The sequence below is a fragment of the Dipteris shenzhenensis genome, chromosome 1 (assembly GCF_047967505.1).
Source record: "Dipteris shenzhenensis isolate YYH24624 ecotype China chromosome 1, Dip_SZ_1.0, whole genome shotgun sequence".
Lineage (NCBI taxonomy): Eukaryota > Viridiplantae > Streptophyta > Polypodiopsida > Gleicheniales > Dipteridaceae > Dipteris > Dipteris shenzhenensis.
Window position 1 is genome coordinate 25,696,164 of NC_141596.1, and position 25,216 is coordinate 25,721,379.

A 25,216-nucleotide genomic window follows, 5' to 3' on the forward strand; every position below is an offset into this window, starting at 1 on the left:
ATGGCACAGGGGAGTGGTGTTGCGTGTTGCTCAAGCATTCCTCAAAATGGACCAAGAAAGGAAATTTTGTTTGTAGGGTGGGGATACATGTAATTAATCAACAGGTATGCATGTCTGTATAATGGCTATTATGATCTCCAATTTTGCTTTGGGTATCCCAATCACAGTTTCAAAAATAGATGCTTTTGAATCCACTCTCTATGTGTACTAAGAAAGGAACCATTATTTGTAGGGTGGAGGTACAATTATTTATCTAATTCTACATTGATCGTATGGTTGTCTGGCCTTGTTGAAGACGTCTACTACATGCTTCTTGAAGCTGGCTGTCATTCCTATGCTCGCCTTGTTGCCCTTACCAAGGCACATGGTACAAGCTGTCCATTGAATAACCCCTTTGATTCTGTAAGTGTGTTCAAGCATTGTGAACCTCAACTAGTCAAGAGAGAATTTCTTTGCATTTGTGGACACTTTCAACATAAGGCTAGTTCTCCTATGCCATTAATCCCCAGTTCTTGTAGCTTATGTATATGCAGATTTGCAAGAAATTTGCCAATACAGGAGGAAGCCAATCTTTTGAATAGAACCAAAGAAATCACGAAGACAATCCATGTTGTGTAACTCGTGATTGTCAGTTCTCCACAGGAATTCGTGAGCAACCTTAAGGCAGTAGGCCTAGCCATAATTGCATCAAAGACTTATTAGGAACATTACGGTACAAGAGGGCATGTGATAAAGGAACAAATCAGCCTTAATACCCCCAAAACAAAGCAACCAAAAAATCACATTTTTAGTCTAGGAAACGTAAGGCTGTCACCAAATCATTCATACAGACTTTTGACCAGTCCCAACAAAAGCTAAAACACCTTACTTAGTAATCCCTCAGAATAACCTAGAAAATACTTCAAAGTGCCCTTTCAAGTCATAGAGTCTATTAAGCCATAAAATGCCTAAGCATTAACAATAACAAAACGAAACAAGTCGCATGCAAAGATGATTCCTTTTGTTTAGTCTGGTAAGTGTGTATCTCATGCAGTGTTCCAAAAAACTCCATCAACTTTACAGCCAATCTCCATTAACTGTGCCACAACACTCACAGTGCTGTTACACTTAACAATTCTGCCCTTGCTCAAGAGCATGTTCATAAATAATGGAAAAGGATCTCTATAAAAGAGAGAAATCAAAATATCTTTGTAGATGTTGAAATGCACCTCAACCTTATGTCCTAATTTTAAAACATGCCCTTGAAGGAATTGGAGTAAAACTTCCGTTGATCCTTTCCAACATATTGCATCATATAGGATTATGGCCTAGAATTGCATAAAAGCATGCATAGTGCACACACTGTTTGAGAAGTGTGCACGTGCCATTTTTTGGTAAACTGCATTATACTGGTCATTGTTCCATCTAAATTAGTTAATCGTGTTCATTGAGAACCTTGAAAGTTGCTGTGGGATGGATGAGATGACTGGCCCATACCTCTGCATATACAAGCCACAGGTTTTATCAATACATGCCATCGTATGGAAAAGAATTGCCAAGTCGAAAATCATACAAGTGACCAGAACAAGAACCAAAAACTGGCAGAACATTCAGACTCAAATAAAAATCTACAAGAACAGGAAACTGTGCATCCAAAAAGAGTCAGGTTATTTACCTCTGCAACTAACCTAAGAGCTAAACGAAGGTCAGAAAAGAACAAAGGTTAGGATCCTTATTACTGATTAGCATAATGAGATAATAATGTTCATAATAGAACACCGCCCTCAAGTCCAGACACTTGCAGGCTGTGTAAATAGGGCTTCGCCTCATGTGGCTATGTCAAGAGACAATGGAACTGTCCTAGAGTGAATATACTTTCAGGTGTAAAAATTGGGTTTGAACTAGAAGGGAGAGCCCACTTTATGCAAGATATGTCCCAAGAGTAAGGCGTCCCACGTCCTAAATCCCTCCGCAGGATTGCAATCAAGCCTTCCAGCAGGCAATGCGCCCATTTTCCTCATTGGGGACTTCAATGCACATACAGCTAAGTGAGTCCATCTCACTAATTTACATGCTATTGTCCTACCAAACCGCAACCCACATAGATAAGGAGAATGCCCTCTAGTTTGACATTACAGAGGCTCCAAAAATGAAGCAGACAAAGTCATGACAACTAAACATGAAGACTGATCAAAAGCTAGCCTCATATGCCTCTTATTTTTTCAGAGAAATTAGAGGCATTCAATTCATTTTTGTTTGCAAGAATTACCCATACACCAAAAGAAATACAAAAAGTCTTCAGTCTTGAACTCAAACATCAATTCTACCTTGTGACATTGAAACGATGAAAGCTAACATAACCAAGTCTATAGCATATCAAGATTTAAACTTGGAAGAATCAAATTTGATAAATCAAGTGACAATGTTGATAAAAGCAATGAGCAATGGAGTTAGTTCCTAAAATTTCCCTTGGGGATAAGAATTAATTAAAGGTAAAAAGAGTGGTACGTGGACCTTCGGTCCTAGAATAAGACAGAGAGTTTTAGGGACCACATGATGCGGAAAGCCCCTACATACATCCATCATAGATGAAGGGTATGGCTGCCATATGGCACCAATCCGCTGGTCTATATCATGTGGCCTTGCCATGTGTCACAGGCATGGATTCACCATGTCACCCACCACTCTAGGGCAGCCCGATCAAGATGCAAATATTGTAGCTATGGATGTGTTTGATGCATTTCGATTGGGCACACTGTGTTTGTATGCCACATAGGATGGGGCTGAAGCCCTGGCTCTTGTGAGAAGCCACTAGCAAGATTCTCCCTCTCACCTCCTTAGCTATGGTTTGTTATATGCAAGGTATCATTGTGTGTTTGGCATAAGTTGCTGCATTTTTAGTTTGGTGCTGTCACAAGTCGTAAACAGAGTTTCCATTGACCATTTATTTGACCATAATTAAAGAGTCTTATTTATGTAATTATGTTCAAAAAGTTATATTTAATTGCTCAAAGTATTGACTTCAGTAAAAGATAGTTAACCTCGGTCACATAATCCTAACCCTGGTTAGGAAGACTTGGCGTAAGCCAAGAGAGTTAACTGCAGTGAGCCAAAGAACCTCTACTCACTCCGGTCATAAACAGTTAACTTCGGTCAACACGACTTAGCTTCGGCCAAAGCAGGCTGACTCTGGTCGGAGAATTCTAGCATTAATTAAGGCACCTTGACCCCTGGTCAAAGTCCTTAATTATGGCTAGAAAGGTTTGGCTTCGGTCAACCATAGAGTTAGTTATTTTATGTGCACATGTTTGCTTGGTGGGGATGCCCACACAGACTAGGATTAGTCTAGAATTTATTTGCATGCAAAAGCGCTAACAATTAATGGGTGCCATGGCTATGTGCGCTTTATTTCATGGTTGCAGATTCTAAGAGGGGTTGATTGGCCAAGCGCTATGGAGCCCAGTGGGTAGCCAGGAGATGTCCGACCGAGGGCTACGAGAACCTAGAGTTTTGCCCTTTGTGGCATGTAACTAAATCTTAGTTATTTTGACACTTGGCATGTTGCCAAAAGAAATGAGCTCAGAGATCTTTTGGAAGGATGATTTCTTCTATGTTTTTCAACTACGCAGCCTGTGAGCTGAATTGTAAGCTGTACTCAGAATTTTTCTGCATGAATAAAAGCCTTCGGGGGGGTCCAGCTCCACATGTTGTCCTGGGCCCTAGTGCTGTGTATGAGAGAGAGGGAGAGAGAGAGAGAGAGAGTGATTTTCTCAGCAAGGGTTTCATCAGCCAGCAAGTAAAAAGATTTTCGGTGATGCTGAAAGTGACGCTGTCTTTACAAAGGTCTAGTTGATTCGTGGTTTACATTGGTATCAGAGCATAGGTTCATAATCTTTCCAGGCTATGACGATCCAGTAAGAAAGAAGGAACGGGCGTTGATTCACGAAGGGATAATTTTGATGGCGGCCTGGCTCATCTTCTTTCTGAAGAAGTGACAATTAAGGAGTCTACACAGATATGCAGCCTAGGGATATTGTTCGACGTGTTCACGTCATGTGCAGAGAATTCACGCGGAGAAGGCCTAAACCTGCTGATAGATTCGTCGCTAACGCGTGAACGTTTGACAAAAGGTTATCGTGCGAGAATCAAGGCGGAGCTCACCCCGAACCAGTGACGAAATTCCCTAGTTCTTTCAAGTGCTCATAAAAGGGACTAGGGTTCCGAGAGTCAATAGTGGTGATTCTTGTGCGTAAACCAAATTACCGTGGGCACAGGTCTGATATGGGCACAAGCTCTTGCAGATGCTATGCAAAAAATTAGGATGCCAAGGCTTGGGCATCTCCACGACTGACGATCAGCGACGCCTCCATGCGCAGCAACATTTGCCCCAAGTGCTGATGTGGCGCACACGTGCGGTTTGACATGGCAGTACAATGTACAATGCTGATGTGGCAAACACATGTGCTGATGTGACCTGACAATGACACGTGGCAATTTTTGCAAGCTGACATGGCAGTCACTTAAGCTGCTGAGGTGGTAAACCTCTGGTTACCCTGGTTGGTTAAGCCTGGTTATAGCTTGTGAGTTTTACAGCTGACCAGACCAGATTCATCGAGTTAACCAAACTGTACTTTGATTTAGTTACTCCAGTTAGCCAGCCAGTTACGAGAAAAAAAATGGCTTTTACCTGTCAATTTTTCACCTGTCATAGTACAGTTTAATTGTCAGTATCTGTCAGAAAATAGCAGAAAAACAGAGATTTGCAAAAATAAAGAGAATTCAGATGCATACTCAATGCTTTTTGCAGTAATCTGAAAAAGGGCACACAGCTTTGAGGTTATTCTTTGACCCTGACAGCCAGTCTTTGGCACGAATTTGGGCTAAGTTGTGAGTGCATTACACCTCTTGCTCATGTATTTTATATTCTAAAAAAGATAGACTGAGTGCATCAGTTGCATATACTCTGTGAGAGAGTTTGCAGAACTCAAGGAAAGTTGCAGAGAATGGCTGCACAGCAGAATGCTATACCGTCTCATGAGGAGAGTGCCAAGAATGATCAAGCTATGCAAGAGCAGAGTGTGCAGTCCAAGACTGAGGCAACTTACAGACATTCACTGGCACAGCACATGGAAGCCAGAAGGGATCCATTGTTTCGCAGACTCGTAAATCCTCATGCAGAGGAAGAGCAGCAGAGAGTTTCTTTTGGGGCAACGCAGAAAGTGACAGCCAAAAAGAGATCCCTGCACACAATCCATGTTCTTCATGTCGATGATGTTTCCAGGAAGAGCAAGAAACCTCTAAAAGAGGAGAGAAAAAAGAGGAAAGCAGGTAGTCAGGAAGGGAGTACGCCTTCCAAGAAGAAAAAGGCTAAGCATCATCATAGTTCTTCAAGTTCCTCTTCCTACCTCTTCATCCTCATCATTGTCGTCTTCTTTTGGATCATCGAAGCCAAAGCATAAGAAGAAGAAGAAGTCAGGTAAGAAGGCAAAGACCAAGGAGTTTAAAGAGGGTGGGAAGTCTGTCAGGTTTGGTACATTCAATGGCCAGTATGGCCAAACAGAAAAAGCCATGCAATTCATTAGACAGCAGCTTTTGACACGGAGAAATTTTCTGAGTCCTCCAAGCTGCAAATGGTTAGTTTGCACCTGACAGCAACGGCTAGTGCATGGTGGAGCCCACAGACTACAGCTAGCACTACTCCAAGGAAGTGGAAGGGCTTCAAGAAAGCTTTCTACAAACAGTTTATGCCCAAGCAGTTCAGGGACCATGTCCTTGTTGCCTGGGACAGTTTGCTTATGGATGTAGGAGATAAGTAGAGGCCTACAACCAGAAATTTTGGGATGCATACTTGCATATTACTCCCTTCAAGAAGGTCTCAAAGAAGACCTAGGTAAGAAAGTACAGGTCTGGTCTCACTCCAAAGATACAGGGTATGGTTAATACCCAACAACATAAGGGCATACAAGATATCATGCACGCAGCCACTGTGGCGAGCTTAATGTATATGCAGGATCCCACCACAGTGCCTTCTATTTTTGTTGGGCCAACAGCTAAGAAAAAGCCAGCCACACCTCAGCTGAAGAAAAGGAGTTTCTGAAGGCTTAAAAGAGGGAATTTCAGCCTCAAAACCCGAGGGGAAGCCAAGCACCAAAAGCCTTTAAGGGTAAATCACAGTTTTCCCCTGAGCAAATAGCCATTTTTTCCAAAGAGGAGAAATGTTTCAGGTGTGGGAAAGAAGGGCATGTGGCTGCCCAGTGCCCTGAGAAACCTTTGGGTTCTAGGGAGCAGAGAAAGCCACCAAGATAGCAAAGACCAATGGCAGGAGGAATTCCGAACATTTTGGGCAGAGTGACAAATCCATAGGAAAGAGAGTTACTGCTTTCTTGGGGCAAGATAAGAGACTAGCAGGCGCTAATATTGTTTGATCCTGGGGCTACATATAACTTCATCGTAGAGGATTTAGCCCTGAGGCTGGGGATAAAGACGAAGGAGTTGGACAGGGCTCTAGATGCTAACCAGATGTTTTGTAGGAACTCTGTGCCTGTTACTCCCCTGATAGGGAAACTCCGTATCCATCTGTTGAAAGTAGCCGGGGCATTTGTCAACCCAAAAGGCATCACCAGATAATCATACAACCCAAAAGTAGTGTGAAACGTTGTCTTGTGCACATCCTGTGGCTGTATCCTCACTTGGTGATAACCGAGCAAAAGACAACAAAGAATGCAAGCAAGCATCAATAGCAAACTTGTAGTGCCACTGGTCGTCAATGATCCAGAGCAAATACAATTGGCGACAACCTACACAATACAAACAAATAAAAGGGGCAAACAATAAGCGGCATTTCACAAGTGGGGTAGCACTAAAACTACTGCAAGCCAGGATGACATAACCTAGAAACAATCCACTAACAAATGATGAACGAAAAGAACAATGACAAGCCCATGTTGTGTTGCAGCCCGCAGATCTTATCCGAAGCAGTTGACGTGATTAAGGTAAGAGACATTAACAGCACCTACAAAATTATAGAAAGACACCTACAACCATAATAGCGCCAGAAGCAAGGTTGACAACCTGCACAAACAAGACCAACGAGACTGAAGGCTACGCAAAGCACAAGAGAAGCATATTAGCACAGGCGAAATCAAAGATCGCCATAAGGAAGAAGAAACCAATGGAAAGAAGTGTTCTATCCTATCACTAAGCAAGTAGTACAAAGAGAAAGAAAGAAAGAAAGGTTATGAGAGAGAGACAGAGAGAGGGAGAGAACCACCATTTTTGAAGAACCTTCATCAGATACTATTGAGGTTAAACCAAGGACCATACCCAGATGATTCCATAGAAGAAGGTCAAGTTATTGATGAACCCTCAACTAGTCAAGAAGGACTCAAAAGATATACAAGGGTCCGAAGGGCACCTAATAGGTTCATTATGAGTCATGCATTAATGACCGCCATGAAAGACGTAGTCGAGCTTGAAAGATATGAGGATACCGAGGACAATCCCAAGAGGTATAAAGCCATGAAAGAGGAGTATGAAAAGATTCATACAAAATATAACTTTGGGGTTAAACGATTTACTACCAAGAAAGACTTCCATCATTAACAAATGGGTCAACCTAATTAAAATGAAGAGTGATTACAGTCTCGAAAAGTATAAAGCCAGGCTGGTTGCAAGGGATAACGCCAAAGACGAAGGCATTGGCTATCATGAGACCTTTGTGCCCGTAGCCAAACATAACACTATCAAATTGACAGTAGCCATTACCACTCATTTAGATTGACCTCTTTATCAAATGGACTGATCTAAAAGAGGAGGTCTACAGCCACATGGGTTTTGAGGTTAAAGGGAAGGAGAAAAAGGTATGAAAACTATGAAAAGATTTTTATGGTTAGAAACAAGCACTTGTGCTCAAAATTTGATGAACATTTTCATGAAAAGGGTTTCAATAAGAGTTCATCATATTATAATCTATATACAAAGCATGATGACAAAGGCAATATAGTTCTCACTGTCTTATATATTGACAGCATTGTCATCAATAATAATGAGGAACTAATGAAACAAGCCAAATAGGACCTGAACAAAGCCTTTGACATGAAAGACCTTGACTTTATGCATTACTATTTGGGAATTGAGGTCTAGAGAGACCAAGATGAAACGTTCATATCCCAAACCAAGTATGCGAATGACAACCTAAAATAATTCACAATGGAGGATTACAAGCTGATTAAAACACCAATGAATCCAAGTGAGAAATTTGTCGGGAGATCAACATAGTCCTAGAGTAGATGGCACCTTTTACAAGTAACTTGTAGGTAGCTTGATATATTTGACTACCACTAGACTGGACATAGCTTATCCAATCAGTATCCCAATACATGGTTGATCCGAAAGAAAGCCGTTGGAAGACAACCAAGAGAATTCTTAGATATGGCAACGGAACCCTGACTATGGGATTAATGATTATCTATAACTGTCACAATTTATTGATAGTGATTGGGCATGGTGCTCAGATGAAAAAAGGGATATTGCTTCAACATGGAATTGGGCCTTGTATTGTGGAGCAGTAAGAAGCAAAATACTATTTTTTAAACCTCCATGGAAGCCGAATATAGAGTATCCACTAACACAATCCTGTGAGCTATTCGGTTGAACAAGATCTTGAATATTAGACTTGTTCAAAAGGATCGAAGTCCATTATTGACCAATAATCAATGCTCTACTAAATTGGCCTGAGATCCTATATTTCATGCTCGGACAAAGCACATTGAGGTGCAATCACTTTATATATGAAAAGGTACTGAGCAATGAAATTGAGCTAATCTATTGTCTAACAAAGAATCAAGTGGCTGAGATTCTAACCAAACCTCTTGCCAAGGCTAAACAAGAAAAGTGTCTCAACCTAATTCATCAAGGGGAAGTGTTTAAAAAAGTGATGAACTAGTGGAGTTAGCTCCTAAATTTTCCTTGGAATAATTTTGGTTAGGATTAATTACACGTCAAAAAGAGTGCTAGATAGACCTTAGATGAGTTAGAGACTATTAAGGAGCCACATGGTGTGACCCCCCACATAGATACATCATGGATGAAGAGAATAGTTGCCACATGGAACCGATCCACTAGTCTATCTCACCAATCCACTAGTCTATCTCATGTGACCTTGCCACATGTCACATAGGTACGCACTCACCATGTCACTTACTCTAGGGCAGCCAATTAGATGCAAGTATTGCATATATGGCATGTGTTTGGTGCATTTTGATTGGGCACACTAGTCCATGTGGCTCATTGGATGGAGTTGAAGCCTTGGTTTCTGTGGAAGAAGCGTCTTAGGATGCTTCTCCCTCTCAACTCCTCAGCTAGGGTTTGCTATATCGAGGTTCATTGTGTGTTTACTACCGCATTTCCAGTTTGGCGCATCCATTGTAGCCAATGATTAGTATTCCATTTGCAGCACTACATTGCATATGCATTCTGCCTATGTGTTTGTGGAAGGGCATCCTGGTCTAGTGAGCCTCCCTTGTTTTCTTTCAGAAACGTCTACACACAAAAGGAGGTGAATACAAAATGGACTTAACTATACTCTTGTTGAACATGCTCCCGCGAAATTACTTCGGGTACTCCACATAAATCTTCTCTAATACCCATCGAGCTTGTGCCAAGTTGTCTTTCATTTCTTGTCTGAAGACTTGACTTTACCCTTAATGTCGTTGCTCCACCCTTTTTCCTGTGGGGCAGTCAAGGCTTCCGCTCCTCATCCTTGTAGGGGATTGTCAAACTGAGGAATATGAAGGATCGAACTCCGGCATTGACACGATCTCACACTTGTGCCAAGATTTCCTTTTCCTCTCGCTCAAGGATTCCAAGGTTCTCCCCACTCAAATCTGGCCTAATAACTCCAACAAGAACGAAATCAGCCAAGTCATATGGCTGCAACACTAATTCCATCACACACCAAAGTTGTTTCCGTCCAACAGAACGGGGATCTTCACTGGCTTCTCAGCCATCTCAAGTAGACTTTCCCTTGCTTAGGAAAAGCTTGCTCTTGTGATCGAGAGGGGTGGGTGGGAAAGAAGAGAGATAGGAGAGGCTGCTCCAGCGACGCCTCCTTCAAAAGATCTCCTTCTCCCAAGCTGTCCACGCCTGCAACATGCCTCCTTCAAAGGCTCGCCTTCTTCCCAAACATAGTTCCCAGGAGTTTCGGAAGTGGGGAACGGAAACGGGAAGAAACAGTGGAAACAGAGTTTCGGTTTTAAGGTTAATTATATTTATATATATATATATATATATAGTTATATAGTTATACTTATACTTATTATTATTACATATGTCATACATTACAAAGTTGAAAGATAGTACATACGTCTTCAAATTTCACAATAACTTATAACTTCAAAAAATTCAAAGTTCGGCAAAGCCGCACACGCTACATCAATTACCATAGACGATAGATCATAAATGACAAGTAGTTTGGGGCCCAGGCTGAAGCCTCATAAAAGTGTGTACATGTCACATGTGACATGACAAAATCCTAAAAATAAGTACTATAGTCTATGTTGTAGCCAATACAAAACATGATCCATATGATATATCGGATCCAAAAATTTGACAAGCATCATGCATGCTCCAGCCTCCAAGAATCGCTCCTCAACATCATCAGCATTCATGCTATCATCTGTCTCCTCTGACTCCTAAGTGTCAAAGCCTCAGATGAAGAATCACAGAGAGGATCCTGCTCGTCTGGTCCTACTAAAGTGGAAGCGATGGATACAGCCCTCGATCTCTACCTCTGAGAGCGGGTGGAAGAGCGAGTGGTACGGGTCGATGATGTCAACTCCTCATATAGTAAGGAGTACTTATCGCGCTCTTCCTGTGGGATCTCTGAAATGAACTTCACCTTCTCAATGTCGATCTTGTCCACATTCACCTAAGAAGGCTCCGGATTCTTGGCATTCCTTTCAAGGAGCTGGAGGTTGCAATGACAAAATACCAACCTCTCTAGCTGAGGGGTACTCAACCTACTTCTCTTCTTTGTATGGAAAGGTGACTAAGTGCTGCAATTCCTCTCACTGGACCGGAACTGCAATCCTGAGAGAGCACTCAAATGGCAATGCATTTCTACACACATGATTAGAATTTAGGATTTAGAAATTAGAATTAAGCAAAATGTAAGTTGTAACTCACACTTTACAACTATACTATGTTGCATGATGCATCATGCATGTAGCTGAAACTTGAGTGTATGAGTAGTTACTAGTAAATTACCACTGTGGGAGCACAATTCCCATACTTCTCCCACCATGACACAGGCTGTAGCTGAGTCTCTCGAAGCTTTGTCGTCTCTCGACCAAAGCTCCCCCCGTATGGTTGCAGAAAGCCAAGAGATCATCAAGCTCAATGTTCTCATATTGCTCCTCATTTCGCCATAGAGGAAGCAATACATGTGCTGCTGCATGAATTGGTTTGTGAAACCAATCCCATCGCTTATTCCATATAGCCTTGATCTGCTCAATCCTTTAGAGAACAAACCATGGACAAAAAACAAGAGTCAAGAGTCAAGACCAATGTAAAGTATGAAGACTCAAGAGTCAAGACTGCAGTGAAATAGAAATTTACATATAAGGAAAAAGTTTAAACATATGGAGACTTACTGCTCTCCTCTCAAGTATTGTTGCTTGTTGAGAGACTCTCCAATCTTGTCCATGTACTCATATAAAAGATCAAGAGTGCTCCCCTCCATGTCTGTAATGCGCAAGACTGTGTAGATTGGATTGAGAGTTTTGATCAAACCCTCAACCTCTACCCACCAGTCCTCTCTCATGACAGCACGCATAAAAGCTCTTGCCTTAGGGCATCCCACTGCATCCACTGATCTGAGTACACAGTGCGTAACAACTCCCTACAAACTCTCTCAAGCACAATAGACATATAAATCCGGTGGTTGCAGGCTGCAGCAGTAGCTCAAGATTGGTATAGGCCCGAAACATGCTCAAAACTTTTGGCCTCTTCTTCACAAATTTTACCATGTTTCATGCAGTGCAAAAGATGGGATCAACCCATTGTATTTCACCTATGTTCTCGATCGATACGTCCAGGCAATGTGATGCACAAGGGGTCCACACAATACCTGGAAACTCGTCCTCTAGCATAGAGCCCATAGACTTGCAAGTGCTCCCATTGTCTGCTGTCACTACCTGCACAACATTCTCAAGCCCTATTTGCATGATTGCCTCCCGTATATGACCCCAAATAAATAAACCGGTAACTGTGAGACCTAGGAGGGAGGCATCAATGGCTTTCAAAAACATAGTGCCTTTGCACCAAGACACTAAAATATTGTACACATTAAGTCTGCGTACATCTAACCATCCATCACACAATATAGTGCAGCCATACTTCTTCCGTGTTTCCTTCCAAGGGATGTAGCTGCACTTCTATGCATGCTCTTTCTCGCTTGAGCTCACGTACTCGCAGAGCTTCAAATGAAGGGCCTTCCCACTCGCATCAAATGCGGCTGATGGTTCTCATGGTCTTCCTCCATTGGTTCGTCTTGGCCACATGAAAGGGAATGGCACACCATATGAACAATCGGGTGAGCTCCCTAGTTGCCTCTGCCATTGCCTGCTTTTGAAACCCCGATTGGATGTTGGCCCTTCGTACAGAATTTCTAGGTAGTGGAGGAGTGGCTCGTGACACATCCTCTGGCAAAGGAGTCCTCTTTGCATGCATAGCCGACATAAAGGAATAGCCACTCTATGACTCAGTATCTCTGCTCCTCTTTGTTGCCTCCGGTGCTTGACTTGAACTACCTTCCTCCTCGTCAGCTGGCTCCATAGAACTTGAATCTTTGGGAACACCCAAACGCTTTCGCCTCCATTCTTCAAGGCTCTCCTTAACATTGTTATGCTCTCGTCGAGTTAACATGACCTCAGAAGGGTCAGTCGACATTTTCCTTTAAAGGATCAATATTTGTATTATATTTGTTTGGGCTTCATGTAAATGATAAAAAGGGAATAAAGGTCAAGGTCCTTGGTGTGGGTGACATGGCACTAGACTAGGTGGATCTAAAGCTAAGGGACTTTAATGCATTAAATGTGCCTAGGGGCAAATGTTTTAAAGATATCCCAAGAGAGGGGTAAATAATGCATTAAGGAAGGACCCTACATTTATGACATGTGGCATAATAGATTCATCTAGGGAGTTTTGGGGCTCATTGGGAATAAGCAAGCATGAGCTTTTATGTAATCAGACCATCTGGAAGCTCGCAACCAACGAGGTTGGTTGGGAGGAGAAACCAAGTGCCCGTTCCCGTGATTTGACGACAAGCAGGAAGAAATCAGATTAGACTGTAAAATTTGGTATCAGAGCGCAGAATATCTAGGTAGCGTGGATGAACGAGTTGCATACGAAGGGGTAACAAGCGGAATTGCTAGGAGTTGGAAATCTAGCCCTTCAGATTTGCGTCACGTATTAGGAGCAGTGCAACGAGCGTGGAGGTTATAGATCATTGAGCTGTCAAGACGGAACTATAGGAGCCTAGAAGTATAGGCTGGTTTGAGGCGATCCTTTAACGTTTTCGATGCTGGTAAGGGTCTGACGTTATGACCGTATAGCATGTTCGTGATTATAAGGCAGGTCATAAATGCATGTGGGAGTGGCTTACGGGAACTAGTTGACCTCTTCATGCAGCAAAGATATACCAGGGGGCTTTCGACTCTTTATTCCCTCTATTTTATTTGGTTAAAATTCTAAAGTTTTGAGGTGTGTGAGTTGGATTGGGAACAAATTTATGCCTTTGGATTTAAGGGCTTGAGGTTCTTAGATTGCAGGAGTTTCCCTAGTATAGGGAAAAGCGGGTTTGGTTACAGTGTGATATATGTTTTGTCAGCTGTAAAGTTGGAAGTTGGACTTTCGATTTGTAATTACAGTTTCAAGTTTTTTTAAATAAACACCCATTGACCTGAATGGAAATAAAAGAAGAAGCTTCCAGGATGGATCCCGTAGAGTCGGGAGTCCGGCCGACCCCGCAGGTATCGCGCCCAGCAGGCCATACATTGTCTGACAGAATTGCAATGTTAGAGGATGCCTTGCAACAGATTTTAGCGCAGCAGTTACAAACAAATGTGGGGCAGTCTGAACTCAGAAAAATGCTGCACAGTATGTCTGCCAGACCATCTCGTGAGGAGAAAGGTAAATCTCCGATGGAACCGGAGTCCAGTCTTCGTACGGTCGAGCCTAGGAAGACTAAGGTGCCTAATATTGCCAATTATAGGCCAAAAAAGTATTCTGGTCGGATGTCTGACCGTAGTTCCGATATCTTTGACACCTGGTTACACAAATGGGACGAGGCATTCGCCATTTGTGAAATCAGGAATGATATCAAGAAAATCCGCAAGGCCACCCGTATGTTTAATGAGGCAGCGGATAGGTGGTGGATAAAACAGCAGAAAACACTTCCTACCTCCTGACGAAGCATCCCGAGCTTGGGATTAGTATCGAAACCTTCGTCAGAGAAATTTATCAGTGGCAGAATACACTGATAAGTTTAGAGAAAGTGTAATGAAGGTTGATGAACCCCTACCTCAGTCAATCCAAGTAAAAGATTTTATCTTTGAATTGAATGATCGGATAAAGATAAAAGTTCGGGCTAAGTATGCGAACACGCTAGATGAAGCAATTGCCATAGCCCTGAACTATGAAGATGCAAAAGGGAACAGACCAAGTGGGTTTGTGCAGGTTGGGACTCAGTATGGGTACCCGAAGAAAACTAGGTTTAAGAAGAAGTGGATTAGCAAAGGGGGTGCCTCACAGTCTAGTGGTCAAGCCAAGCAGGCGAAACCAGTTGAGACTCCTAAATCAAGTACCACCATTGGAATGAAAAGGAAAGTAACACCAATGGCAGCCCGGGCTTGGTCGAAGTCCTCTTTGAACCCAGAGCAAAGGGAAAAAGCGAGGAGAGAAGGCTTGTGTTTCAGTTGCCTTCAGCCTCATCAGTGGAAAGATTGTCCACGGAACAAAGATCGTCGGATGGCTGAGATGATGGTCTCAGAATGTGACGTGGAAATGGAGGAAAGTCCTAGAGCAGAACAAATGCAGATTCAGCTAGCGGGATCTTCTCAAAGGTCAGTACCTTTTTTGTTATGTGTATCTATTGCTAAGTTAGTAACTAGTGCACCTAATAATATCCTGTCAAAGCCCGCAGCAACGGGGTATACAACCTTTAATGATACGGAGTTGATTAAGATGAAAGGACAAGTAGCTAATCATCAGGTCATTGTGTTGTTTGACTCAGCGTCAACGTACAATGTAATTAACTCCAAGCTCGTAAAGAGGCTGAAACTAAAGACTAGCCCATCTGACTATGCATATACAGTTTAGGATGGCAGATGGAAGTTCAACTGAAGTATGGGACCAAAGGGTTACCCAGTTGGAGCTTCGAATTCAGGACTATGCTGAGAAGCTTGATTTTGAAATGACTAAGCTTGCTCATGCAGACATAGCCCTGGGTAAGGCTTAGCATTGTAGGAAGAATCCAGCCATAGATTGGAAAAAGCACATTTATCAATTCAAGATGAATGATGTGCTATATGTCTTACGAGGTAAAAGGAATATACCTCAAGGACCGTTGGTTTCCGTGATGGAAATTCAAAAAGCTCAAGAAGAGTTTTTGTTTCTTTGTACATCATCGGTAGAGCCGATTGATGATTCTTCCACTAGCACTGATGTTGCTCAAAATGGAGAGATGGCCAAGCTGGCTGATCAAATAACAGAGGAGTTCTCTGATTGTTTTAGGGATGAGTTACCTTATGGGTTACCTCCAAAGCGAAATGTTCAGCATAAGATTGAACTAATTTCGTGGGCAGAACCTATAAATAGACCTCCCTATAGGTTGAGTTTTACTGAAGAGGCGGAGGTTTGAAGACAACTAGAAGAATACCTCAAGTTGGGGCAGATTCAACCAAGTTTCTCACCTTTTGCTTCGCCAGTGATATTAAAGAAGAAGAAAGATGATACTTTTCGCCTCTATATAGATTACAGAGCATTGAATAATATCACTATTAAGCACAGGTATCCGATGGCTCGGATCGATGATTTGCTAGATGCATTACATGGGGCCGTAATTTTCAATAAGATAGATCTTAAGTGTGGCTACCATCAGATCCGTATTAGAGCCGAGAATGTGCATAAAACCGCTTTTAGAAACAGGTTTGGACATTATGAGTTTTTGGTAATGCCCTTTGGACTTACCAATGCTCCAGCTACATTCGTCATGCTTATGAACGATTTACTACGTTCGTATATCGAAAACTTTGTAGTACACTTTATTGACAATATTCTGGTATTCAGTAAGAGTATTACTGAGCATTATGAACACTTAAGAATAGTGTTCAATACTTTGAGGAAAGCCAGTCTTTATGTAAATAAAAAGAAAACTATACTGTGTATGGTAAGACTTAAATATTTAGGATTCATAATTACTCCTGAAGGGGTAGAAATGGATCCAAAGAAAGTGGCTGCGATACTGACTTGGCCAATCCCTCAGAGTTTGATCACTTTGCAATCATTCTTGGGATTTGTCCAATTTTATCGAAGGCATATCAAAGGATATTCCGAAATAGTATTGCCATTGACTGATCTAACCCGTTTTTCCTTGAAACCGATGCAAGTGGCATTGCGGTAGGAGCAGTTCTCCTCCAAGAGGGAAGGCCAGTAGCCTTTGAAAGCAAGAAGCTTTCTCCCTCTCAACGAAATTGGCCAACTCATGAATTAGAGTTGTATGTTGTTGTCCATGCTTTGAAAACATGGAGACATTATTTGTATAGATCAGAGTTTTATGTGGATGTTGATCATGATACTCTGAAACATTTTTGTAAACAACCTGACTTGAGAGGCCGCCAAGCTAGGTGGGCAGAACTCATGCAGGAGTTTAATTTGACGATCCGGTACCGAAGAGGGAAGGATAATAAAGTTGCTGATGTGTTGTCACGCATTATGCATAACATGAGTTTCACGGTGTTAGAGAGTGCTCTAATGACCGAAATTAGAGAAACTCAAAAGGTGGACGAGTTCGTCCAGAGTCTTTGGCCTAAGGCTCATGTGTTAAAACCCGGGGAAAAGGATGACCTGGCATCCAGAAAAGGCCAAACTTATGCAAGATATGCCATGAGGGATGGTATGTTGAAAAGAAATGGCAAGGTAGTAGTACCTATATATATATATATACCTTTGTAAGACTAAAATAAGTCCAATCATACAAATTTAGAATTTTTTGTTGTTCTAAAGATCAAAAATCTACAAAGAAAATAAAAGAGAAAATGAAAGAGAAGAAAAAAGCGGTAAACAAAAACTTTTATGAAAAGCAAAAGGAAGACATACTTAGCAAGCAAAGCAACACTTATGTCGTCATCAGTGCCCAAGCATAAGCAGCTATACTAGGTTTCTAAAGACCCGCGGAGTCTCTTGGGCAAACCCAGTGCTTGCTAAAATACGTCAAATAAACAAAAGAGAATGAAAACAAGAAATAAAGAAGAAACGAAGCAGGTGACTTAAGCAAAAATAAACAAGCAAGTCAAGAAACAAAAACTTCCAAAAAACTAGAATCTCTCTCTCTCTCTCTCTCTCTTATTTAAAACATAAAAAGTTAAAAGGCACTTTACACTTATGTCTCGTTTCTGCAAAGAGGCAAAAATACATTTCTAACTTAGAAAGCACAAGTATACTCAAACAAACTCTAAAAGAAAAACGGGCTATTCAGCTCCCCGCTTTTTGTTTTCAGCTTAAGTTCAATCATTCTAAACAAACCTAAGGCCGAAACACCATAGATAAAAGACTTCATATCTAAGAATGTGCGAACTTTTTTCATTATTTTCCTTGGATTATACCTCTTGTGTAATAGTAAAGTGATCAAATTACTACAATGAGTGATAAAAGACTCCTTAGTTGTACAAACGCGGGAAAATCTATGGAATTGGGAAGAAATGACTCCATATTTTGCCAAATCAGAAATGTTTGAGTCAATGTGAGGCATTTTTATAATGTGTAAACCACTATATTCAGGTTGTTCACGTTTATCGTATATATCAACCTCTAATCCTATGGTAGATTGAGAAAGTCTAAGATCTAAGAAAACACAAGAATCCCCTTTTGAAGTGCAGTTCAGTTCACAAGAGTCACGAGGATAGATTCCTTCTCCAAAAGCTCTAGCGTCTTTGTACATAAAGTCTTGAAAGTTAGGAACATCTGGTACAAATAAATCATCTATAAAACGCCTAACTTGACTAAGCTTATGTAAAATGATAGGGCAGGTATTGATAGAAATAAGACGTTGCATAAACTCAAATTCATAAGTGAAAAGATAAAAGTTTGCTAAAAAGACGGCACAATTAGTGCCCATGGGGATTCCTATAACTTGTTGAAACAAAGAATCACCTATTGTGACGTAAAGATTATCTAAAAGAAAATCTATCCAAGAGCAAACATCTTCTACACTTACTACCTTTGTGTATCTTTTCTTTTTAGAACCTATGTCATGATCTTTATTTTTTAGCCACAAAAAGTCAAAGCATAAGGCTGTTTTCTCAACTTTTAGCACTTTGCATCTATCTTTGTCAAATCTCAGCTTGAAAACTTCAGCCACTAGCTTTTTAATTCTAAACTTCAGGTCTTCCAGCTCAATCTTTGTGTAAAGCGTCGTAAAATCATAGGTTTGAAGGAGAATAGGAGACTCTTTTTCCTGAATGCTTCGAGAGGAATTAAAAAATTTTACAACAGGAATCACTCCTACAGAGTCATTTAAAATCCAGCTTGAGTTCGAGGGGACATCTGCCTCTTTTAATAAGTCCCTCCAAAGTTCATGGACACTAGGCAACATGGCTTTGAAGCAGTAGCTTAGCCATTTAGAGATATTCGTCAAAGTAGTCTCACAAGCAGCTGCAATAAATCTTGGCTTTTTTGGAGTTTTGTGAAACTTCCAAGCAGCACAAAGAAAAGGTATGCTTGGATTGCAAACAAACCCAGAAGACTTGCAAAAACTCTGATGTTTTGAGATCAAATCTTTTTGAGAAACTAAGGCGGGGGCGTAAGTTTTGGCAGACGAGTTCACTTCTCTCAAAAGACATTCTAAGTAAAACTTTTTGCAAATAAAAACAAAGTTATTGGAACATTTGTCCACATAAGAAATGACAAAATTCCTATGGAATTTTCGAAGAAGAGTTTCATCTTCTTTCGAAAGAAGGTTACTTTTCTTTGAGCAAATAACCGAAGGGACTTCTTCTAGTTTCAAAGCAACTTTCTTCAAAATCTTCCCCTTCCATTCTGATAAGATATTTTTAACTCCTAAACATTCTTCTAATTGCAAAACAAACTTTGAGATTCCCTTATCGATAGCTTTTAAAAGGCAAGACTCTTTAAAAGAGTACAATCGAAATTTTGTGCCTTTCATGAAAAGGTCTCTTAGGTTACTAGAAAGCAAAATTGAGGTATCAGTTGTGACTACATGTCCTAAATCAGCATCAATAAAGCTTTGGAATCTCTTACTTTTACAACAACAAGGTTTTTTAAGGATAGAAGATTTTGAATGCTCTGAAAGCCTTTTACCTATCTCTCCATAGTTGAAAGCTTTTTGTCCTAAAGTTTTTACATACTTCCAAGCTACTACTGAATGCTTCCAAATTCTTCTCACAAAATGAGGGAGAGAATCCATTACTTCAGGAGACTTCAAAATGGAGTTTAAGCCTATCTTGTCAAGTGAGGGAGAAGTAAAAATACAAATCAAGAGTTCCTTATTTAGATAGACTTCTTTGCTTTGAAATGAAGCTTTTACTTTTAAGAAGCGATCCAACGAAGTTTTAAGTTGTATGTAATGGAGCTTATTTAGATTCAAATCCTCAAAAGAGAAGTTTTCCAAGGTATTGAAGTTTAAAAAGAAGAAGTTTTCCAAGGTGTATTGTAGTAGTACCTAATTAGAATGATCTCAGGCAGCGAGTCATTCGACAATGCCATGATAGCCCATGTGCGGGACATCCAAGAGTCGAGAAGACATATGATCTCGTAAAGCGAGATTTCTTTTGGCCAAAGATGAAAAAGCATATTCATGAATATGTGACACGTTGTTTTTCGTGTCAGGTAAGTAAGGCAGAACGGGTGAAGCCACTCGGACTTTTACAGCCCCTGGAGATACCACTAAGTAAGTGGGAGAGCATTTCCATGGACTTTATTGTAAGGCTGCCTACGACACAAGGTGGATATGATTCTATCCTTGTGGTGGTTGATCGTCTTACCAAGATGGCTCACTTCATTCCAACTAGAGAGTCTGTTAGTGCCCCGCAAGTGGCGGATTTGTTTATTAGACGTATATTTCATTTGCATGGATTACCCAAATCCATAGTGTCAGACAGAGATGTCAAATTTACCGGTCATTTTTGGACTGCGGTATTTGAAACACTAAGGACTGAGTTAAGAATGAGTAGTGGGGATCATCCTGAAACGGATGGTCAGACGGAAAGAATCAACCAAATTTTAGAGGATATGCTGAGAGCATATGCGTCATTGAGGCAACATACATGGGACAAGTGGTTGCCATTGTTAGAGTTTGCCTACAATGATAGAAAACATTCCTCTACAGGGTTCAGTCCGTTTGAGCTAAACTATGGTTATAGACCAGCGAATCCAACTATACTTGGAATACCTCAGAAAGTGCCTAGTGCCACGAACTTTGTGGTTCAGATGCGGGAGATGCTAGCACTTGCGAGAGCTAACATCCGCCAAGCTATGGATAGAGCCAAGGCGTATGCGGATGAAAATCGATCCGCTAGAGAATTTAAGGAAGGAGAAAAAGTTTTTCTCAAAGTTCCTTCGCACTCTAAGTCTTTGACTGCAGGAGAGTGTGCTAAGTTATCACCTCGATATTGTGGGCCATGGTTAATTCTAAAAAGAATGGGAAAGGTGGCCTATAAATTAGAATTGCCACAGGGTTGTAAGGTGCACCCAGTGTTTCATGTTTCTCGTTTAAAGAAATTTTTGCATACAGGTGACTCACTAATCGAAGGTATTGTTTTATTTCAGGAGATAGAGGATAATGCAAGACGCAAACCAACAGGAATCCTGGACCGAGGAACAATGCAAGTGCGCAATCGGAAGATACCCACGGTGTTGGTTGCATGGCATGGTCTACCTCTATCAGAAGCTACCTGGAAATCCATATACCAGTTACGGTGAGTGTTCCCAAACTTTATCATCGAGGACGTTGATGCTGAAGAGGGAAGGAATGTTACGCTCTAGTCGAGGTAACATGACCTCAAAAGGGTCAGTCGACATTTTCCTTTAAAGGATCAATATTTGTATTATATTTGTTTGGGCTTCATGTAAATGATCAAAAAGGAATAAAGGTCAAGGTCCTTGGTGTGGGTGACATGGCACTAGACTAGGTGGATCTAAGGCTAAGGGACTTTAATGCATTGAATGTGCCTAGGGGCAAATGTTTTAAAAATATCCCAAGAGGGGTAAATTATGCATTAAGGAAGGATCCTACATTTATGACATGTGGCATACTAGATTCATCTAGGGAGTTTTGGGGCTCGTTGGGAATAAGCAAGCATGAGCTTTTACGTAATCAGACCATCTGGAAGCTCGCAACCAACGAGGTTGGCTGGGAGGAGAAACCAAGTGCCCGTGCCCGTGATTTGACGACAAGCAGGAAGAAATCAGATTAGACTGTAAAAAACATCTTGAGGAACATAGGGGCATGGCCCTACGTCTTTGCTTGGCACATGGGCAAGATGGTCCTTCACACGGGTGACACCCTCCGTTTTCTCCATTCCATAGAATTTGCATTTCCACTTCTTAGAACCACCAGACCCCTCATATCTCCCCAATTTCTCTACATGTTTCGAAAATGCATCCGGAGTCCAAGCCATGCTGAGGACTCAGGAGAGCAAGGAGAGGAGGGAAAGGGCTGAGGAGAACAAGGAGGAGAGGAGAGGCTGAGAGGAGATGGGCTGAGAGGAGAGGGCTGCGAGGGTGAGAGGGGGGGGAGAGGAGAGGCTGAGAGGGCTGAGACTCGAGAGGGTGAGAGGGCTGAGAGGGTGAGCTGAGAGGAGAGGTGAGGGAGCACGCAGGAGCAGGAAATGATGCCAGCAAAAACGATGCGGAAGCAGAAAATTTGGGGCAAAAACTGCCCCCCCGGAAACGCCATTTCCGTTTTTGGAAACGGCATGGAAACACCGTTCCATTTCGGGGTCAGAAAAACGGCATTTCTGGAAACTATGTTCCCAAACTGTCCACGCCTTCTGGAACAGCTCCTTCCAAGGTTCTCCTTCTTCCTGTAGCAATAAGCAGCAACCTCCTGCTACCCATGCGCTCCATTGGTCCGAGGATTTGAACTTGTGCTTTGATACCATGTCAGAGTGCAACGGAATTTGTGTGAATGCAAAGAGAGCAGAATCGTGACTATAGAAAGAGAAGATTACTGCACAAGAATTGCAAGAGATGCTTCATGTTACTGCTAAGAAAATCTCCAAAAGAAATAAGAGTTGTACCCCCCCCCCCCCAAAGGTCTTTATTGCAATATTGTACAACTGGCTCTTGAAAGAGCATAGAACTGAGTACAATTCGGAATGAATCTGGTTGATCTGGGGCATTTTTTTTTAAGACTTAGCTAGGGCCTTCTTTCTAAAAGTTAGTTTTACATAAAAGCCAAGCTTTCAGGCTTTTCTTCCTAAATTGGAGGCTTTAGGTGGCCTTTTTCGTCTTGTGGGCCCTCTTTTAAAGAGGTGCCCCCTTGTCCGTCCTTAAGAGCCTTGTGGGACCTGCTTTTTGTGCTTTTCTCCCCAATCTTGGGTCCTTTTTGCACTCTCTTGGGTCCTACACATTGCACAAACAAACTCCAACACGAAATGCATGCATTCCTAGTTCTAGTCCCTTGTTGGCGTCCCCACAGTTCTTCTAAAAGGACTGGACTACCAGCACAAGAGGGTGAGCAGAAATCCCCTTGCTCATCTATAAAAGTGCCCACTTGGCCCCCTCCCTCTCTATTCCAATGAAGCCGCTGAAGGCATGCAGAGGAGAGGGGTCCATAGCAGATTAGGAGCAGTCACCGACACTTGAGTGTGCTCAGTTTTGCAGCCATGTGGGCTGTAGATAAACAAGCGGTTGGCTGCCTACATGTGGAACACCTTTTGTACTTGATCAGTCCACGCATTGTGGCACATGATAATCACATTTTGCCTTGCCTATCTTGCTGTGTATATTCCAGAATCTGAGTGTAATCTTCATGAGTGAGATCCAGAGTCAGTGAGATACTTGGAACCACATATTTTGCTGTGGGGGTAGCTAGAGACATGCTTCCATGTTCTCTAATAGAGATAAACTACTTTGCTGCATGAAGACATGCTCATGTAGTACCACCACCTCTAACTACCTATAGATCAGAGCATAACCACTCATACAGGCTGTTGTGGAATGTGAGTGATTGTTAGAGTTCAGTAATCCACCCTTTGGAAACCTAGTCGATTCACAGTGGAGGGCAACACCAAGTGCGCAGTTAAAGGAATAGATAGTTGTTACATCAATAATAGTGTGGCGTGACATTACCCTACCCTCCTCCCCCCCCTGCGGGGTGTCTTGGGTTAGGAAACTAGGAGACTAGGCATTGCTCACAAGCAGTGCCTAGCTAGTACTATATGTGCTTAGAGTCCTAAGTGGTAGCAGTCAATTAGTATGTGACCACTGGGATGGAGGTGATAGTGGATGCCTCTCGACATTGCTAGTAGAGCAAGGTGGTATCATACGTGGGCATGAATACTGGTACGTGCGTCATATGGGGAAAAATTTTAAGATGGTGTACACCAAGTATGTCCCCTTTGTAAATTATTATTTTTTTCCCAGAGGGAGGGATGGATAGAGAGATAGAGAGGCATTGTCATGGGATAGAAGAACATCATTTTCTTTACAGGTGAAAATTTATTATTATTGTTTAATTACTTCCTTTTTTCCTTATTGCATTAAGGAGTCACTATCCACCCCAATCGTAACTTTGGGGTGGAAATCTTGGAGTTGGTTAACAGAGGCCCAACCCACAATACCATGGTTAGGTGACTTGTTCTGTTAAGGCAGGCCTACACTATTTGGGTTAGGACCTATGATGTCATTGGGATGATTGGCAGGTACCACTAGTACACACCTCCGCCTACACGTGTCTCCAACCGCCAAAACTCGGGGCTAGATAGCATACCCTGGTGCACCCAAATTGGGTATAGGTTTTGGTGGGTGTGCCAATATCTTGGAATTGACGGATAAATACCAACACAATCCACATGGTGGCAAGACTCGAGGTTACACGTCCTTTTAGGGGAAACCTCAACAAGAATGTGCACTAATTGCACGTTTTGTAACACCTCCCAGTGCACATGAAAGTCAATTTAAACAAAGGACACTACGGGGAAGTTCTTAAGGAGCATTGAGTTCCAGATACCTGACAGGGACCAGTCGGCCAACTTGCTATTTCTGGCCAGTGGCCATTAAATGAAATAGCCAAGGTATTTGCACTAACCAGTCTTCCCCCTAGACATATGAAGAGGCATTAAGGCTACTCATGACTTGGGTGATGCATCAGAGCTCTTTAATTTACTCTAATATATTCTTAGTAAATAGAGTAAGGAAATCAAGTTGGAGCATTTTGAAGATCAGGATACCATGACTAAGAGCTCCACTAGGCAAACATTTTATTCCAAAGAGGAGCAATTTCAAAATACCTTTTCTTTGAAATCAAAGGTTGGCAATCTCAAAGGCCCATGGGACATTGAAAGAACCTTACAAGAGAGGAGATTGGGGGAACTGCAACACAAGCCAAAAATTCGCCCACACATGGGACAAGTGTTTGGCACCCTACCTCCACCTCAACTCACCTGCTCTCCTATAAAAGAACCCCCCCACAGCCCATCCTCTCAACACAGATCCTACATCCCATTCCCGCTGCTGCACCTTGCTGCTCCCCTCTGCTTCCTCTTCATGCCCTGCTGGACACCTTCCACAACCCTGCTGCTGCAAATCATGGATTTCTGTGAAAATCAAGCTCTTTCTACACTGCTGCACACTGTCCAACACTCTGAAATCCAGCAGCCCATCAGATCGCAATCTAACTTGGAGGACAAGCTCTCTGCACGCTGCTGCATATTGTCCAACGCTGCTCTGCAATCCAGCAGCCCATCAGATCGCAATCTACCTTGGAGGACAAGCCCTC

The 25,216-nt window shown here is 42.0% G+C and overlaps 1 protein-coding gene and 1 pseudogene across 1 annotated transcript in view; both read right to left on the bottom strand.

Annotated features, from left to right (window-relative positions):
* Positions 1–995: 995 nt before the first annotated feature.
* LOC147905603 (pre-mRNA cleavage factor Im 25 kDa subunit 2-like) overlaps positions 996–25,216 on the bottom strand; it is a 55,176-nt gene continuing 30,955 nt past the window's right edge. The window contains exon 7 of the mRNA XM_087380855.1: positions 996–1,478. Within this exon, the coding sequence (XP_087236981.1) occupies positions 1,410–1,478 (69 nt within the window). The 3' untranslated portion in view covers positions 996–1,409. The remainder of the gene's footprint in view (positions 1,479–25,216) is intronic.
* On the bottom strand, positions 10,711–21,893 carry LOC147905604 (uncharacterized; annotated as a pseudogene).